The 20,461-nt window shown below is 43.5% G+C and overlaps 1 protein-coding gene across 2 annotated transcripts in view; it reads right to left on the bottom strand.

Annotated features, from left to right (window-relative positions):
* Positions 1–1,187: 1,187 nt before the first annotated feature.
* The window catches only part of RWDD3 (RWD domain containing 3), a 194,994-nt gene continuing 175,720 nt past the window's right edge, over positions 1,188–20,461 (bottom strand). For both annotated transcript variants that reach the window (XM_069232133.1, XM_069232132.1), the window contains 3 exons: positions 12,855–13,339; positions 1,580–1,695; positions 1,188–1,478 (listed from right to left, as the gene is read on the bottom strand). In XM_069232133.1, coding sequence (XP_069088234.1) covers positions 1,364–1,478; positions 1,580–1,695; positions 12,855–13,339 — 716 coding nt within the window. In that variant the 3' untranslated portion in view covers positions 1,188–1,363. The remainder of the gene's footprint in view (positions 1,479–1,579; positions 1,696–12,854; positions 13,340–20,461) is intronic.

Genomic DNA, 20,461 nt, shown 5'->3' with positions numbered 1-20,461 from the left:
CCTTATTTGGAACCTGCCTCATGGGGTGAGAAGATTCTGGCTCCTGCTGCGAAAGGGGCAGCTCCCCCTAAACACATTACAAGTAAAATGGTTTGGCTCCTCCGCTATTTGTAATCTCTGTCATAATGGCATTCAAGACTTGAAACATGTTGTTTTAATCTGCCCGGCCCTATTGCCCTATCGCCGTAGGTGGCTGCGTACTTTTTGTCTTACCTTTTCTTTCAGTACTGCTTCTAACCTATTACAAGCCTTACTCATTCCGCCTAATGAAATGTTTTGTGCTAGAGGTTTTAACTATTTGAAGTGTTTTTTAACTTTGTATTAGCTTAATCAACTTGTTTTTCAAAGTGTAATTTGTTAACTATCTTTGTTTCTTCTTTTAATACAATTATGTACTATTTTATGTGGACCTCCGTCGGAGTTCTGTAACATAATAAACTTGACTTGACTTATTGTTATGTGAAAATGCAATTCCATAAGATAAGAATATCAGGCATTAATAGCGAAGTTCAGCAATTAAGAAGTTCGTCAGTCAATTGTCACTGTCAATGTCACCCTTAATGCCATGAGGATATAGCTCACAGATTTGCAGAACATGCACTGTCACAGTTTTAGAGCCAGACGTTCTGAACTGAGTATTACACTAAAAATCACAGACCTCAAAAGGTTGATGCTGAGGGATAAACATTGCTAAGGTTGGAGCTTACCCAGTACAGTCACCAGAGCTATATGCTCATGGAAACCCAAAGACTGTGATACAAATTAGTGAGGTGTGTTATGAAGTCATAATTAAATATATGACTTCCAAGACACTAATCATCCACAAAAACCTCTTGGTTAAGGCTGCAGGAAAGTAATTTGGTTTTTGATGTTAAAAAATACTTTCTTGTAACTGCATATTTACAGGAGTTCTCTTAGTATAATCCTTTACAATGTGTGGAATCAGCAGGTCTCCTTTTAGAGCAATCCATAAAACCCTTGAGTGAAGGGTATGTTGGGATGTGTGTTCTTAGAACAGGTCTGGAATCTGAGGTTCCAATTTCCTAGTATTTGAAACCACTACATCAGCATTCAATTTGACCACTCGCACCAGCCGGGAAAAATGAACAGGGTGGTTACAAAAGGGTGTAAACCGTGTTTCAAAATAACATATTAAAGCATCATGACTTTTTGCAGTTAATGACATGTTTACGTTTGATTTGGGTTTTATTGATTCTGTCTTGCAATACTTCCATGCATCAACTATTCTTGGACGAGTTTTCAACCATGGCAGTATTCAAATGTGTTGCTTTCCTAATGGCCGTAACAACGTTTCAGTTAAAAATCAGATGAAACTGGGAGAGTATGTTATTTTCTACATAAATCATCTAATCTGGGTGAGCACTAAATCTGTAAAGATATGTCCAAGTTTTACTGCTTCAAATTCTTTCTGCAGATCATTCAATGCTGAATATTCTTTGACTTCAAATTCCAGAAATCTGTGGATTACAAGACAACATCATTAAATATACCTTAATACCAGTAAAAATGTATTCACAAACGTTGTTGATATTTTAATTGTTTAAAGTCTTAACTGTACCTGGGATGTTCCTTTGGTGTGTTTGCTTCATAAAGCATACTAATCATTTTTTCTTTGCATTTCTTTCCACAAGAGTCCACATCTACTTTAGAGGTTTTCTGAAGAACCATGTATTCCTAAAACATATAATATAAAGAATATTAAATTTCAAGACTGCATTTAGATTTGAGCTGAGAAAAGATGACAACTCACGTTTTGAAGCAGGCACACCAAAAATATCTAAAAATGATATTTCACTTCATGAATAAGATGTAATTATATTTGCAAGAGATGGTTAATATCTTGCAACACTAACATGTGCACCCCAGGTGCTCCTAAACAAAGAACATTTCTGAGAACCTTTAGATTACATAATTATGTGGCTATTTATTTGTTTATTTATTTATTCATTGGGCTCTGTACAACACAACTGGAAACGTCATCAGTGTGTGTCTAATGATCACAAAGGTGAGACTGGATGCTAATATGCTTCAAAATATTTAGATCTCCAATGGGACAAATCGTTCAATAGGCCCCTAAGTATACAGTAGAAATGAAGAACCTGACTTGACCATCTATCAAGATTAAAGTGATAAAGCAGTGTATGGAAGATGCTGGTATCTCAACTATAGGCATACAATATAAGGAAGGTTTTATATTCACGCATAAATTTGTACAGTCTTTTTCAAACCTTATTCGCACACAGTCTCCTCCTAGAGTAGAACCCTGTTTGTGGAGTGATCTGCCATTGAACAGTTAGTATCTGTACTATTCAGTGGCCAGATGGTTATGGATTGTGGACATTACATTTCTTGAGGGTTGCTAGAACTATACAGTCCTTGTGAGATATTCTAGAACATAGCCATGCCATCCCATGAAATCCAAATGAAGTGCCTCGAACTGGATTTTCATATTGATAGGCAAACAGTGAAGTTTTTTAAGGGCAGGTAATAGGCAAAGATGGTATTTGATATTAGGGATAAATGGAGTTGCATAGACTTGGGAATTTCAAAGTTAACAGTGTCATTTTGGCAATCCTGCACAGATGACATTATAGTTAACCTGTTATGAGATGACCACAGTGAGAAACAAGGAAACAGGAGAAGAGCGAGAATTTTAATTAGCAGACAAAGATGATGAAGTGTACATTCAGGGGTCATTTTTGTCTTGGGGTATGAAGGAATGTTCATTCTAGAACAGATCTCCTAGGTTGCATGTTTTCTTGGTTGGTATAAGAGAGGGCCCATGCTGCCTGGCTACAATGCAGAGGTGCCTGAGACGAGATAGTAACGAGGAGCCCTAGATCAGAATTTGTGTTTTTTCTGAATACAGGGGTACTGATTAAATGTTTGAGTTTGCATGGGACATCACCTGGAGAGAAGAGTTGTTGACAAGGTTTGTGATGATGGGCAGGCGGAGGAAGGAACACATTAATGAATATTGCATTGGATATGTTGGTGGGTGTAAAATCAATGTAGAAAATGTATGAATTCTGAATATTGGAAAAGCACGTAATTTCTAGGAAGACCTTGCATTCAAGCTCATGTTCGGGACTCGACCGGACGGTATGTAGGGATGTGCAATGTGTTCTCTAGGGGTAGTGATGTAAGGGCAAGGAAATGTGATGTAGTTACAAACAATCTAGAGAAGGAACTGGCATAATTGACACAGATATGAGAAAGTTAAAATCATGGAGCAAGACATTGAGGTTTTATCCATCTTTCAAGGGCCCTGCTTTTATGCGTCATGAGTGGGAAGTCAGAGGTGTACCACTCATTTCTTTTCTCACTATCCCTGATCTTTTCATTGTGTCCCGATTGGGGAAAGCTGTGGTCACTTTATTTACCATTTACTCAGGGGTTTCCATGGGGCTATGAGATATATTTATAGGACTAACATTTTAAATGTGAGACTCGGAGTTGATGTATTCAAAATGTTGTCATTAGTGGGATGAAAATCCCCTTTGGGTTTGATGCTGAGCTCATTATTTATGTAGACATTTACGAGTGTAGGATGGGGGCCCTAGGTCCTCATGCTCTGGAATGAAAGCAAGCAGACACAGTATGGTGGTACTACAAACTGGCCTCAGGCACGTGCGCCCGGCCCCTTTTATTGGCAGGGTCACCTGACTGGTGAGGCCTGTGTTGTGTGGGTGTGGGGTGCACATGTAAGACAAGCCCTCAGCAGAGTGGCTGGAAGAAACACTAGAACGAGTCCAGCTGGACTCTACATCCCTCCTAAACTTTATTGAGGAACCAAACAAAGTCCAACCTGTAAAAGAAAACAATAACAAAGCACCACACTCAATCTCTCGGCCTCAAAAAGGCAGACTGCAGAATTGCAGTGGACATGATGCAGCTGGGAGCACCCCGACACCTCCGCACGAGTCCATAATTTAACCAGGTACAGCTGGGCACGAACACTGTGTGGATGAAGTCCAGATACTTCAGTCGCTTGTCCACGACCTCACAGTTCGCTGGATATTGTCGATCCGGTCCTGCCTGGGCTCATGTGGTCAAAGTCTATTTACAGTTTTTGATGTGGGTGCATCTGGAGCAGTGGGGAGTCCACTGTACACAGTTCTGCACGGCATTCTGACTCTGGTGATTGTCTACCTCCTAAGACTGCAGATGACGTGACGGCCTGGGGCACCTGGGAGTCCAGCAGTAGAGCAGCGGCAGTCTTCCCTCTCGTACCAGACCTCCATCAAGCAGGAGTCTCCTCAAGGCCCTTTTGCGGGCTTCCACGGGTCTGAGTGGACTGTGCTTGCCTATCTCAGGCCCAGCAAAGACGTCTCAGAGGAACATCCTACAGGACCACATCCGAGTCTCGCATGGAGCCACAAGGGTGGTTGATGCAGGGTCCGCTTGCTCGAGCCATCTGGATTCAGGTGCTCTGGCCATAGTGCAAAGTCTTCAGGTGACCAGTCTCTTAATATAAGACCTCCGTGCTTACGGATGCCTCACGTGAAGCTGTCTCAGATGCATTCTCTCTCGGCGAGATTCCGCTCTCACAGGAATTCGTTGGAGGCCCTTGTCCCTGGATTGCCATGGGACTGCGTGGGCTGTGCGGGCCAACGTAGGCCACGCCAAAGGAGTCTCTCTGAACTCCCAACAGGGCCACGTCCAAGTCTTGTGCAACCCCAAGGGTGGATGGTCCAAATTATCTGGTCTGCTCTCACCGGCAGGTGCCTGGTTCACGGGGCTCATGACAGGTGTTCAGATGATAAGTTTCTACGTTGCCAGACATGCCTTGTCAGCGTCGGTTCTTGTTCTTGACTGTCTCCACTCAGGTGGTGCTGTGCTCCTTCGGTGTTTGGGCGATGCACCTCATCATGATGATGATGATGATGATGTTTTTCATCTTTGTGCAGATCAAATAGGTGTCGGCGGCTTTGTCGGCGGAATGACCACTTGATGGACGTCGTGGCCACTGTCAGGTCTTGTGTGGACTGTGCAGTCGGGGTCAGGGATGCCATCGCAGCCAAGCAGCCAGTGACAAGTGACAGGACGGTCGCACTGCGAAGCGTGGGGGACCACCCACATCGCTGTCTTCAGTGACGTCTGCTCGCCCCGGTGACTGTCTTGTGCTGATGGATCTGCTCGCACGAGTCCTCAGTTGTTTCACTCTACTTCCTTCCACTTGCACACCTGTGATGGAGTTGATCTGTGATGTGACCGGTCTGTCACACTCCTCTCCTCATTTCTTCTTGGCATCGTGCCACTCTCTCTTCTCCCTGGTGTGGCGTCGTGCCACAGGTCGCATGTTGCGGCACATGGACCTTGCGCTGCACCTCTGCTGGTACATCTTCCTCTTTGTCCTCGACGTGGTGTTGTGCCACAGGTCGCATGCTGCTTCACACGGACCTAACACTGCACCTTAGCTGGTGCATCTTCCTCTTCGCCCTCGACGTGGCGTCGTGCCACAGGTCGCATGCTGCTTCACACGGACTTATCACTGCACCTTCGCTGGTGCATCTTCCTCTTCGGTCCTCGATGTGGCGTCGTGCCACAGGTCGCATGCTGCGTCACATGGACCTATCACTGCACCTCCTCTGGTGCCTCTTGCTCGGTCACAGCCTCTCGCAGGCTGAGTCCTGCGAGTAGGACATGATCTGCTCTTCAGGCAGACCTCTCCCGGTCTGGTCCGTTCCCGGATCCTCTTGGTGGACCTCTCCGTGGCAGGAGGGTCCCCGCTCTCTTCCTCCATCTCTTCACTTGAGGCCGCCACTTGTGCGCCTCGAGGCTGCGCTGTTGCGGCGCTCATCCTGCCATCTGCTCTGGCAGGGTCTGTCAGTACAGATGACCTACTCACTGATGGGCCAACGGTGGCCATCTTCCGTCGTTGTGGGCCCAGCTGAAATGGCCTATTGTCCCGTGCGTTACGTCACGCTCTCGGGTACTCTCTCCATCTTCACTGACTTTTTTCCATGTCGTCACGTTCTCTGGCGCAGCTCTCTGCGCACGTGACATAGTCTCTTTTTTTTTTTTTCTCTGGGCGTCCTGTGGTAACGCCTGCCATGTCCCTTTCTTGTCCTGCGGTGATGTCCATCACTGCTGGGGCATGTGGCGTTCTTTCGGCGGAGGCGGTGGATGGCTGCCAGGGGCTGCGCAGGCCATGCGCGCTCTCTTCGTACCTCACGTGGCCCTTACGTCCATTCCTCACCGTTGCAGCTTGGCTGGGACAGCTGCATTCTTCTCCTTCCCTTTTCAGCGTCGTCCGCGTCGCTTCCTTCTTCCTCGCCGTTTCCGTCTTCTGCGCCGCTTTCGTCCACGGGTGCACTGTTGGTCTGGAGCAGTCACTTTCTGAAGGTGCTGCTGTAAACTTGCCTTCATCCATGCTTGTTTTCCTTCTAAACAGAAACAGGGTGCAGTACCAGCTTTGGCCCCTGGATGCCACTAGTGCATTTCTTTCATGCTTGAAAGACACCCTTTCTTCCTCTTGTGCCTCGTTTGTTGAAGACAGACACCGGAGAGGAGCCAGGCTGGAGGGGGCTGCCGAAGCTGCAGGTAAGTGTCTATTTTTTCTTTTCCACCATTCTGTCTTTTTTTCGGTAAAAGTTTTTTTTTCTCTATTTTCTTCCACAACCTCATTGAAAGAGGCAGGCAGACAGCACGAAGTTCAATGGGGGGGGGGGCTCCGGGCACTTAAATTCTTCACGGGAGCGTGTCAGCACCTCTCCCCTTCATTCCACACATTTTGAAGTTTGGGGGGCTGTGCACCACTATTTCTCTACTTTGGTGCGTGTCTGCACCATCGTACTTCAAATTGTTTTCGGTGCGTGTCTGCACCGATGCTTTATTCTATGCATTTTCATTGTTTTTTTTTCCATAAAGGGGGGGGGGCCTTGGCAATTTTCTTGTACTTTGGTGCGTGTCTGCACCATAGTATTCTCAGTCCACACGGCAGCTGGGGAGCGGCTCTGGGCATTTTCTTTTCTCCTTCTGGTGCCTGTAAGCACCTCACCCCACGGCACTACTGTTTGCTGGTGCGCAGCTGCGGCCGCGTTCCCTTCTTGTAGGTGGAGCAGGGCGACCGGTCCAGCCGCATTTTTTTTTTCTCTAGTGTCACGGATCTCACATTTTAACAGCATTTTTGGGGTGGGGCGGCCCTGGGCATAACTTCTTCGGTGCGCGACAGCACCATGAATTAAAACGAAAAGGGGAAAACGGCCCCCGGTCGCTTTCTTTTGTTCTTGGTGCACGATCGCACCATGTCCTTCAAGCGCGCGGCCGCAGCAGCATGGGACACGCTGCGGACCGCGTTCTTTTTTTTTTTTTTGGGGAGCTACCGGCCCCGGCCAGAATTTGCCATTTTCATTTTTATTTTCTTCATCCCGGCGCGCGACAGCGCCGTTTGCCCTCATACTGCGCGGACCCAGCAGCCTTGTTTCACGCTGCGAGCCGCGATGCATCCGACTCTGGGGGGGCGGGCTCTGGGCATTTTCCACGGGGGCATGGGGGAAAAGCAGCACTGCGTGCCTCGCAGTGCTTTAATTATTTTCGGCACCCACAGCCATTCTGGCAGTGCTGCGGAGGCTCCGATCGGCAGCACTCACCACCTTCTTTCACACCGGTGGGGCTGGGGCTGCAACGGCCTTCTTTCGCCTTCTTCCTCCACTGATAGCTGTGTCAAGGTTCATGTCTGCAATCACGTGGGGTTGCAGATCCCACCCTCGTCGCCATTGTAGGATGGCGGCGCTAGGCCCTCATGCTCTGGAATAGACGCACGCAGACACAGTATGGTGGTACTACAAACTGGCCTCAGGCACGTGCGCCCGGACCCTTTTATTGGCAGGGTCACCTGACTGGTGACAGCCTGTGTTGGGTGGGTGTGGGGTGCACATGTAAGACCAGCCCTCAGCAGAGTGGCTGGCAGAAACATTAGAACGAGTCCAGCTGGACTCTACAAGGAGGACCCATCTGGTCCAGAAGGAGAGCTGGTAGCCAGATTTGTGGAGTTCAGGGCTCAGCTATAACAAAATGTAGAAGCCTTCCCTGCTAGAATATGTGAATCTCATTATGGTTTGGTTGAGGTCTAGGCAGCCAATGTAACAATGATTTATTGGCATATGAGTCAGTAAAGTCATCAACCCCGAGGTTCAAGTTTATTACTTAATGATAATGGCTCATTTAGAGAGTAAATAGGATGTTTTGCTACAGTACAGGAGGAAGTAATAATAGTTTTTTGTGGGAGTTAAATAGCTGATAGTTCATAAGAAGTAAGAGGCATCGCTGGTGCTATTTTTCCTTTACAGGACTTCAAGTCGTTCTGATTGCTGCATTTCACATCAATACAGACGATGGCTTGACAAAATCTGTGCCTACATAGTTGTGTTGATTTGGGATGCAGAGCACACACTCCAAGTCATTTTCTCTTCCCAGACATCTTACTTGAGTTTTTCCATACAAAGAGGCCTGTATAATTACTAGGAGCAAAAGGTGAGGAAAATGTGGCACCTACTGGTAATCAAAACTCAGCTGAAGGCAACTTTTTTTTAAGTTACTACAGGTAAACATCTTTTTGCAGTTTCTACATATGAATCGTCTCTACTGCTTACTTGCTGTGACAAATAAACCTAGATCATTGCAAGAATGTGATAGTTAGGCCAAGCTTGAAATTAAACAATCAAAATATAAATGGCTCTGTGACCCATGTGAACGTCTCATGTCTAAAATTATTCCAGACATAGGTTTCACAGAAAGCATGGTGACAGACGAATGGCGATGACCAAAAGATGTCAGAAGCAAGGAGCCAATTTCAGAAAATCTAAGACATTTCCTTTGCCAGGACTGTTTTAGCATAAATGATTTTATGAAATTGAGCATCTTATGAAAATGGGTGATGGATGACTAAATCAAACAGGAACTACAGATTCTGTACGAATTTGTACCAGCCCCGTACTACATATGACTCAAAGATCTCATGAATGCCAGTTGTCTCATTAATGCGGCTCTTTGGTATATTACATAGCATGCCATTTTACGAACCTTTGCCTCTGTGGTGGCATTAGAAGCATGAATCTAAGAGTAATCTAACAATTTATGTGGAAATGACACACACTCTTTAGGAACGAAAGATGGGAGGATAGCGACCAATATTTTCTTTGTGAAAGACTGTGTTCACATGTGAAACAAAACACAAATGAAGCTCATTGGTAGAAGAGACAGATGACAATCACTTAAAAGGCCATCCTCCAAGGGAACAAATTCAATTCAGAGTAAACAATGACTCTAAAGCAATGTGTTAGTATTTTGAAAAATAATTTACTGAATATGCATTCATGTTCAGTTGGCTAGAAACTTACCCCCTGCTGCAATGTATTCGACTCCTACAGAATTGTGTCCCTGGTTGTAGACAGGAGTTAAAATACCCATACATAAAATGAGTAGTATGGGAATATAAGACTAGGAGTGCAGACTTGGTTACAGCGGTCACTGTGAATGACCTTCTGAAGTACTGGGATATGAACATATGGGTATAACTTCAATAATCAACTATGGAATGCATCCTGAATGGACTCCAGACCTACACTTTCCCCCATACATATCGGTTACATCTGTCATGTGGATGTGGGAGCAATAATGTTTACTAAATGAAGAACCCTAAACAAAGAAAGGGTGTTGTTTCTATCATGAAGTACAATCCCATCTTACATTAAATGGAAAGTTGTTGTGCATTACCAATTTTTCTGGCTTGTTTAGGTGGAGTGAAGTAGAGGGTCCTGCAGAGGTACCTTTCTCATGTAGAAATAATAGGACCAGACACATGCATGTCAATTTTATCTCAAACACAAGCTGTAGATCTTCATAGAGGAGGAGGGTTAGACATGATGCACAGCAAATTTTGGAATTTGAAAAGATTTCTGATTAAGATAACGCAAAACGTCCCCAACCACTGCCCGCATAACTCAGCAGTTTTCCAGCAACACAATGTGCTGTCAATCAAGAGAAGGACTTCCTGCAGCTAGAAAGAAACAAAAGAATTCAAAATATGATGGGGCAGGGTCTTTGATGGGAAGGGGGGTGGAGCTCTAGACTTGACATGTGTGAAGTGGAGTGGCTAACAGGGACCATGGCAGGAATAGAAGTGGGTAGTGTGGCATTAAACCATACAAGAGACAGGGGTTAACAGCATATGTTAAGGTTAAAGGCACTTATTAAGGACTGCAAATGAGTGTGGGAAGTCTGATTGAGACCTCCTGCAGTGCACAAAAGATTCCCAGCTTCTGCAAATGGACACTGGATATCATGTTATATGAATTTTGTGAGTGTTTCATTTTGAAATTCTTGTGATTTTTTATAAACTTTGAACATGTGAGTCTACAAACTTCATAACTTTGTGCAAACCTACGTAAAAACCTACAGTGGAACACCAATCAAAGGTATTCAGTGTGATGGAAGCCTGAAGGTCTTAATCCAAAGTAATAACACACCCTAAAACATTCTACTCCACTGCTTCTCAAAAACGAGTGAGAAGAGCAGGTCAGATTGATAATTAACTGCTTACCGGAGCTGTATGTCTGCAAATCCGTTTGGTAGGTTTAACGCCTATTAACATTAGGGCTACTTGATACTAAAACACTATAGCTGATTGAAAACCAATAAAATACAGTTCTCTAATTGGCTTTTATCCGTTCTAGACCAAACACCATGAGTAGGATAAGTCAAAGACTACTTTACAAGTTGAATGTGAAAACTGCATTAATTATTTAGCTGCCCCATGACAAACGTCAAGAAATGATTGGGTAAAAAGTCATAACTGTCTACTAGTTAACCAAGTAACGATAAACTAAATCATGAAAATCGCCAAATTGCACATATTTGATGTTGCTACTTACAAGCCCTGAACCAACACCTTTAGAGTCATATATATGAAAACAGGCCCTCCGCAAATAAAGATACTGCTGTGCACGGTTCACTTAAGAAAATCAATCCTCCACCCCAAACGTAGGCCACAATTAGTGACAATGTAATTATAACTCAAGGCCTAATTTAACAAAAGCTGGGGAATATCAAGACTTCCTGTGCTTATGCCTACAATTATTCATTACTTATTTTTGCTTAATACTCACAAAACTAAGAGGTGCATGCTTGAGAAAACTGTGATTTACATATTTTCCAAGGCCCAGCCATAACACTACAACTGTACACTGTCTGCATGGCAGACAAATCGAAATCATAACACTAAAGAAAACATACAATAACACATTTATTTTGTTGTCCTTCTGCCAAACATTTTTAGTGTTCACCCACAGACAGCGTTTGCTCCATGCTGGAGATCAAATATCCCCCAAATATATTTAGAGTAGCCTTTGATTCCATCCCTTGCTCATGATTTAAGGGCATGTTTGTCTTTCTCTGGTCCCGCCTTCTGATTTATTGGCATTCCTCCATATTTTTGTGTTTATTCCATCCAAGGAGCATTTCAGTGTCACCATATTAGATTTATTTCTACTGCTCAGAGGAGGACCTACCTTTGTAGTGACTTGCTCTGACTCTTTACATCCACTTATCTTGTCAAACAAATACTGTTCTCACAGCACCCACTAGCACTCCGAAGTCATCTTTTGATAGTTTTGCACCCATTAAAGATGCCTGCCTTGCAGACCCCAACACACCAACTGCCAGTAAAACAGCAGCAGGTATCCATCTTTTAATAGATTTGCAACCATTAAAGATAGTTGCCTGTGTGTATACATGCATGCACATGCACAGTAGCCATCTTGGAATGCTTTTTCTTATTGTTTATGAAGAACTGTTGCAATATGAGTGGCATGCATGTGCACGAGCAGGGGCAATTGTGGATTGTTTTTCTCATAAAGCATAAAAATATTTTTCCAAGACCATATGTGCACCCATGTGCATGTGCCTGCGTGGCAGCCACATTGGAATGCTTTTCCTTATGCTTAAAAAATCCAAGATGGCTGTGTATTCATGCACAGGCAGAAAACATTATGTTTTTTGTCATAAGTGATGGCAAAATCAAAAGAAGCATTGAAAAAAGCCAGCAGCAAGATCTATTGGCTTTGCCAGTACCAGCTCCATTAAAAACAAGCATTTGCAATGCAACGGGTCTCGCGTTTGCTCATGTTAGAGCTGATCGCGTTGCAAACTCCTAACCCGACTTTTCATGTATCGGCAAAAGTGCTTTTATGTACGTAACCCGAAAAAGTTAAATTAACTGTGTAAAGCGCTCGACATCTGCCAAGCGAAATCGCGCTAGGAAAATAAAGAAAAAGTAGTCCACGATCCGACAGAAAAAAGCGAGCCTCATATGTTTTCTGTACTTGGTCGATGCGCTCGAGGAGGGCTAGCCACCGGAAAAGGCATGACGTATGCATGCCTTCGACTAATGAAAGCAAGCAGATTTTACTAGGCAAGCCCATGAACCAATGAAAAATACTAACGTGACGTCAACAGGGCTCCGAGCCCTTTTCTAATACCTAAAGCGTCTCACTGCGATACGCATGCGCGAGCGCATGCAACGCAGGCTCGACCCTAATGAATCCTTTGCACAATTTCTCCATGGTATCTGATTCCTTTTCTTACCCACTGGAGGAACTTGGCTACCTTAAAATGACAATGAGTGCAAACATATGTGTGCAGTCCGATTATATGGCTCAGGATTGGTCTTCTGCTGGGGCACGGTGAATGCAGAAATTTGCAATTACTGTAAAAAAACATTGCATTGCTATGACAAACTATGGTAAAAACGCTTCACTCTATTTAAGTAAAACGAAAATAATTTAAAAAATATTTAACATAAAATGACAAATAGGAGATTCAACATTTACCTTAATTCTGTCTTTTTCCCCTTGTAGAAAAATTAGTATCAGCTTTCCCATAAACATTAGTCGTCCGGTTAAGCTTAAGTCGGAAGCCCACTTTTCAACTGTTCTCACATATTTGGATTTCGATCTCATGTGATCCAACTGCAAGAGCACCGTCCATGTTCTACATTCTTGCATGTCAATAGGACATGGTCCTTTTGAATCAGCGCTGGGCATGTTTAACTTGCCAATAATATCTTCCAGGTTCTGTTGCATCCAGAGAACCAGCTCATGTATCATGGGTTCACATAAGAGTTCTTTTGCCCGTTCAAACAATTTTTCTTTTAATGAATTACACTGTGCTCTTGTTAGCTTCTCTGAAGCCACAGATATATTTGGTGGACATTTTGGGTAAGCTGCAGGTAAGTGAAATGTAAGCTTCAGCTGTATGTCTGAATCTAACAGTCCTTTTGCATGTGTCTGAATTGTAAAGGTCACCCCATCAGTCTCTGCAAGTAATACAAACATTTTTAATCACTAGACTTAACAAGCAGTGAAAACAATAAAAACATGCAGCTGAATCTGTTAAAACATTTCAATGGTAAAAGGAATTGTAATGCTTAACAACAAATCATAAACCGAAAGGGATGCATCAACTTTTAGTCGAAGAGAATACATGTATGCTATCAAATTCTTGGCAAACATATCCATAATGTTAGGTCAGTGACGTTAGAAAATAATATGACTTGGACCATTGTGACAACTCGTGATGGAAGGATATTTTCAAATTCACAAACTATGGGAAATACATCATAATATTCCTACTGGCATAGAGAATAATCTGGTCTGAGCACTTACCAACTCCACACAAGATTATCTAAAGTCACCATATTTAGGCATTCCTAACCAGTCGCCAGCCTGTCTACAAAGATGAAATAAGGCATGGGCACGTATGTCCCTCCTTTGGCGAAAAGGGTGCACATCAAAAGGAGTTTGTGAACTTGATTAACCAGCAGCGAAAATGAAGGTCAGGGTCAAAGCATCACGCTAAACTGACAAATATGTTCCATGGGCTACTCAACCTTACAAAGTTCTCAATTTGTCACAATATATCCAGTAAATCTGCAAACTAGCCACTATGGGCCGCAGACCTCCGAACTCCTTTTGTGATGCACATTTAATGACCCATGCATCCGAGTTGTGGACTTGTCTTAAAGAGCACCCAGTTAGCAGGATACGTTTAATTTATTTCCTACGCTCTCACAAATCGAAAAAATGTTACTATATAATGTACTTTGCAGCTAGAATTACCAGCAAGCATTCCCAGTTTTCTTTGACAACAAAGGCACCAGAGGCACAAGGCAATAAAGTGAACTTCAGAGAAAAGCATAATTCGGTCAATCAAGATTTCAACTTGTGTTTTGGTTTCACAGACTACAACCTAAGCAGAAAACGGTATTTTCTATGAACTTTTATATATTTTTTTTTCTAGACGTTGCAGTATACGTTTCCAGTGACTGCTGAAAAAGGCCCAAGTCAAAAGAGAGCTAAGGATAACTGGGCTGTTGATAGCGGCTGCAGCACAAACCTAGAAGACATGGAGTTCGTGAATTCATATTTTCTCCCAGCCCCGTTAAACTACTTTAAACTTAACTTCCACTAAGGGCATTACTTGTAGAAGTGGAATATGAAATTTGAAAGAAAAAGATAACTTGCTGATGAGAGCGTAAAGGTTTGCATGACCGTGTGATTAGCTGGACTGACAAAGAATTAAAGGGGGCAGCTATTGCTTATTTGGTGAAAACATCTATCTTATGGCCATAAGTTATTATTGTGCATGCAATTTATGATCGGGTACTTTGGGGGTCATTCTGACCATGGCGGAGGTCGGCGGTAGCACCGCCAACAGGCTGGCGGTGCACCGCTGGGCATTCTGACCGCGGCGGTTCAGCCGCGGCCAGAAACGGAAAGTCGGCGGTGTACCGCCGACTTTCCGCTGCCCGTCTGAATCCTCCATGGCGCTCCGCCGCCATGGGGATTCTGACACCCCCTACCGCCATCCTGTTCATGGCGGCTCTCCCGCCATGAACAGGATGGCGGTAGGGGGTGCCGCGGGGCCCCCGTAAGAAGGCCCCAAAAAGTATTTCAGTGTCTGCCCAGCAGACACTGAAATACGCGACGGGTGCAACTGCACCCGTCGCACCTTCCCACTCCGCCGGCTCAATTCTGAGCCAGCATCCTAGTGGGAAGGTTGATTTGCCCTGGGCTGGCGGGCGGTCTTTTGGCGGCCGCCCGCCAGCCCAGGGCAAATGTCAGAATCACCGCCGCGGTCTTTCGACCGCGGTGCGGTGTTCTGACGGCAGTACCTTGGCGGACGGCGGAGTCAGAATGACCCCCTTTGTGTAGTATGGTTTTGTATGTGTGAAAGCATTTTGATAGGCATTGCAAGAGTCTTAAAGTGTAGATTAAGCGAGTACGAGAAGGTGAGGGGGTAAAAATAGCACCTTATTTGGTGAATGTAATGTGTTTATATGTTTTCTGCTGTTACAGCTGTTGATGGCGTTATCAAACTTAACCTCCTTTAACTGTGATTTTATATTCTGTGAATTGTATAGATTTTCATAGTCTTGCTTCTCTTTTAATGGATGAGGAGAGCATTTTTGCTTATACAGGTGTTTGAGAAAATGTTGTAGAATTATTTGTTTTAGTCTATGTGTTGTTTGCGAGCATCATATAATAGAGGCGTGTGTTTTAAGTAGATGAGGCCCACTATCCTGAGGTATTTTTATTGAACTTTGCAAAGCTGTGTTAACGTTTTATTTGTTGACGTGCTTTAGGAGATGTTTGTGGTGATTGGATAAAATTTGATTGCGAAACCTAACATACATTGTGGCCTCTAGTTTTGTGTAGTAGGTTCTCAGAGATGGGCTGCCAGGGCGAGCCTATTGTCCATAAACGAATTATCTTTTGCGAAACATGCAGCACCTGAATTGTGCGCACAGCATACATAGAGACCTGTTGGCTTGTAGGTCGAGATCTTCCTCCTGCCAATTTTGTGTTTAGTGTGGTGCTCTTGAACACTGAAGTAGGTTTGACTTTTAAAAGGCTTCTCAGTTGTGGCCTATGTGTAAATGTGTGTTGTAGGTTTGCCAGTTGGCCCAGCAGGGCAAGGCCTTCAGCCATGCTGGGTTTATTGAGGTGTTTAATTTTATGTTTGCAAACATTGTGATCATTTTTTCACTCAACATAAGTTGCAGTCTTTATATGGGTGGAGTGGCAGGTGTAATAGTTGGGCTCTTCAGGGTGATTGGCTTGCTCATGCTGAGTTTGGTGATGTGTTTGGTTTGATATTTTCTAAACACAAGACCAGATCTGATTTTTTGCACCCAACATATGTGTGGTAGGTAAGATGGATGAGGTCCGTATTGCAAGCTATATGCCAAGTTGCACTGGTTATGCCTTGCCTTAGAAGTAAATTACAACCAGAATTTGTGCATTTTTGGATCAATATCGCATGAGAGAGGGGGGCATGAGAGAGGGGGAAATGAGCGAGAGATTCAAAACGTTGTTTATTGACATTTTCATGACCACTGTTGACATGGTTATTTAGATTTGTGAATATTAAGCCCATGTGTTTAAAAACGCATACACCAACTTTGAACATATGCACACTCATCTTTTTTCATAAAGAATTATCATTTGAGTCCAAATATTTAGACATGTGTTTAATACTGGCAGATGTGCAATGGGAACTTGGTTTTTATCTAATACCTTCAAAAAAGTTGAAAAAAGAAAAACTATTGAATGATGTACTAGGGGAGTTGAACCTGCAAAATGTGGTGGAAGTTTCATTCAGCAGTTTTGGGATGCAATGAAAGTCACTTATGGGTAATCTCAGGGAATTTGCAAAAATTAGGTATTTTTGGACAACCCTTATACATTTTTATCCCTTTCACCGATATGCATCAAATTTGGTATGGTGAAAAGTAAAATATTGTCGGCTGAATTCTCCAAGACTGAGAAACATGATCAAGTAGGCCAATGTAATTAATAGGCTAAGGACTGAGGAATCAACCTTAACAAAAAACAAGCAACTTCACCACTAGAATACACTGATTTATATGTTTTTCAGTACAGCACAATCTGTGCTACGTGAACAATCTCAGCAGCCAGAGACAAAAAGAACTTATCTATTACACAATAGGGAAAACTCACTGCTACATTAATTCTTTGACAGTAAAATTGCCGTGTGGCCTTTGGACCCATTCAGAGACCTACAGATTCTAATAGCTCACACCTTTAAATCCCTGAATGTTCCATCACAACCTGTCATTCCTTCAAAGTTCATGAAAGTAAGCATTATTTACTTACATAAACACTGTGAGAAAGTTGATTATTAATTGAGATGGATGGTGCTCCATATGAATAATGTTGCTATTCATATTAGGTCCAGTTAAGGTTTCAGTCATTTAAACTAGATCTCAATCCCTGTTAGGTATGGCACAGTGCATAAAGGCTTAACTTAAGAAAATGTGTAAAGTATTTCGAAATACCTAAACAGTTAAAAAGTCAGAAACACAGCACAATAAAAATCCCTCTCCAGTTTATAGAAACAGAGAATAATTTTACCCCTTCGCTGCTATGCCCTTTTCCCCCTGTGCTAGGCCTTTTTTCAGCTATTTGGGATAGTTTGCACTTAGGCCTCCATAACTCTTTACCCACTTAAGGTATCCACGCTAAATTTGCTTCCTTTTTTCCAACATTCTGCGGATTCCAAGGGTACCCACGGTTTGTGGATTCCCCTGGATGTGACTGAGAAATGAGTCAAAATACAGCTACATTTTGTTTTGGGGGAAATAAAAATGGGAAAAGGTGCTGCAGAAGAAAAGAAGAAAGCATCTGTTGTTTTAGCTCTGCAAAAGGCACCAACCAAGAGTTTGTGGTGCTAAAATCACCATCTTCCCTGCTTTCAGTAACAGGCAGACTTAAGCCAGAAAAACATATTTTTTCAACACTTTTGGCATTTTACCAGGACATAGCCCATTTTCCTATTTTTTGTGCTTTCAACATCCTTCCAGTTAGTGGTAGAAATGGTTGTAAAACCAAACGTGGATCCCAGAAAGCTAGACATTTCTGAGAGGTAGACAAACGTCTGAATTCAGCAAGGGGTCATTTGTGTAGATCCTTTAAAGCTTTCCTATAGAAACTAACAGTTGAAATTAAAAGAATATTGACAATGAGTTTTTAAAAAAACTACAATTTGTATCTACGTCTTAATCTGTAACTGCTTCTAACCATGGCAGATTTTCAAAAGAAATATACCATTACGTCCTCTGGACCCTTCTGGTCGTGGGTATATATAGGGCTGGTAGGCTTACGAAGAACCCAAGGTACCCAGAGCCAATAACTGAGCTGCACCTTGCAATGGTTCTTTATTGTGTACCGGATATACAGCAATTCATTTGGTAAAATAGAAAGAGTGACAAATAGGCATCAAGGAAACCTATGTACTTCCGAAATGGGCACAAGATATGGAGTTTAAGAGCAGTGATTATTTGCACATCTCTGAATTTGTGGGTATCCATACTAGTATGTGAATTAGAGGACATTTTCAAAATGTCTTCTTTTTTTACACACTGTCTTACATTTGGAAGGCACAAATGCAGAGAAATAGAATTGGCAATAACAATTGTTCTAATATTCTGTGTTCCTCTAAGTCTCACGATAAAACTGGTATCTCACTTGTGTGGGTAGGCCTAGTGCTCCTGACAGGTAATGGTCCAAAATGCAACGTGGACCCATCACATTTTTCCACCCCAAAAATTACCTTTTTTTTGCAATGTGCCTAGCTGTGGAGTTTGGGCCTGAGCTCAGCCAGCACCTAGGGAATCCTAGCGAACCTGTACATTTTTTTATACTAGACACCCAGGGGACTCCAGGATGGGGTGACTTGTGTGGCTCCCACCAGGTTCTGTTATCCAGAACACCTTGCAAACCTCAAAATTTGTCTTAAAAAAAACTAATTTTTCTGATATTTCTGTGATGGAAAGTTCGGGAATCTGGGGGGAGTCACAAACCTCCTTCCACCCAGCATTACTCTAGGTCTCCCGATAAAAATGGTAACTCACTTGTGTGGGAAGGCCTAGTGCCCGTAACAGGAAACAGCGCAAAATGCAATGTGGGCACATCACATTTTTCCATTGAAACCTGACCCTTTTTTGCAATGTGCCTACCTGTGGACTTTGGGTCCTGGCTCGGCCAGCTACTAGGGAAACCTAGCAAACCTGTACATTTTTGAAAACTAGACACCCAGGGAAATCCAGGATGGGGTATCTTTGTGGCTCTCAGCAGGTTCTGTTACCCAGAACCACTTGCAAACCTCAAGCTTTGTCTGAAAAAAAAAAAAAATCCTCATATTTCTGTGATGGAAAGTTCTGGAACCTGTGGGGAGCCACAAACTTCCTTCCACCAAACATTTCCCCAAGTCTTCCGATAAAAATGGTACCTTACTTGTGTGGGTAGGGCAAGTGCCTTCAACAGGAAACGTCCCAAAACGTCTTGTGGAGACATCAAAATTGTCTATCACAAAACAACCTGGTTTTGTAAGGGGGTGACCTGTGTTTTTGTCCCAGGCTTAGTGGGCATCTGTAAAAACTTATCAAATCCGGACATTTCTCAAAACTAGACACAAGTCCAGGGAGGTGTGGCTTGCGTAGATCCTCCAAAGTTTTCTTACCCAGAATCCCATGCAAACCTCAATTTAGCTAAAAACGTCACATTTACTTACATTTCTGTGTGGGATTGCTGTGCTGGCACAAATTTCATACCACCCATCGTTCCCCTCAGCCTCCCAATAACAACAATACCTCACTTGTGTGGGTGGGCCAAGTGTTTGGGACAGGGAAGGGCCAAAAATGTGTAGGGAAGGGCCAAAAATGTGTAGAGATTGAGGGGGCACCAAAGCGTTTTCATAAGCTCAGTGTTTTCTTATATGTTTTAGGTAGAGTCTGCATTGGGCACCCACACAAGGGAGGTATCATTTTTTTGGGGAGACCGAGGGGAATATTGGGTGGGTGGAAATTTGTGCTGGCACGGTGATCCCACAAACAAATGAGAGGATGTGCCGGGACACTGATCCTACAACTTTCCTTCACAGAAATGTGAGAAAAACATAACTTTTTAGCTATATTTGAGGGTTGCAGAGGATTCTGAGTAAGAGAACGCTGGGGATCCACGCAAGCCATACCGTCAGCCAAGCACCAGCCCACACACACCGCCAGCCAAGAGCAACTCCACACACACTGCCAGCAAAATGCCAGTACACACACAGCCAGCCAACCACCAGTACACGCAGACGATCAGCCGAACTCCAATCCACACACACAGACAGAAACTTTACCTGGTATCTAGTGACCTCCTTCCTTCCTTGGTGGCAGATGAGCCAAAAAATATTGCTGATCTGAAACAGCCAAAATACGTGTCCAAAAAATAAAATAAAAGGGAGCGACATTTTCCTATGGGGCCGCTTCCTGACATTCTCATAAATATATCCCTGGTACCAAGTGGGCTTTCTGCCCCATCGGGGGTAATAACCACCATCTGTCCCCTATGGGGCAACAGAGCAGAAAGAC

The sequence above is a fragment of the Pleurodeles waltl genome, chromosome 4_2, assembly GCF_031143425.1.
Source record: "Pleurodeles waltl isolate 20211129_DDA chromosome 4_2, aPleWal1.hap1.20221129, whole genome shotgun sequence".
Taxonomy (NCBI): domain Eukaryota; kingdom Metazoa; phylum Chordata; class Amphibia; order Caudata; family Salamandridae; genus Pleurodeles; species Pleurodeles waltl.
The sequence above is the reverse complement of the archived record's forward strand: the minus strand, read 5'-3'. Positions and strand labels throughout refer to the sequence as shown.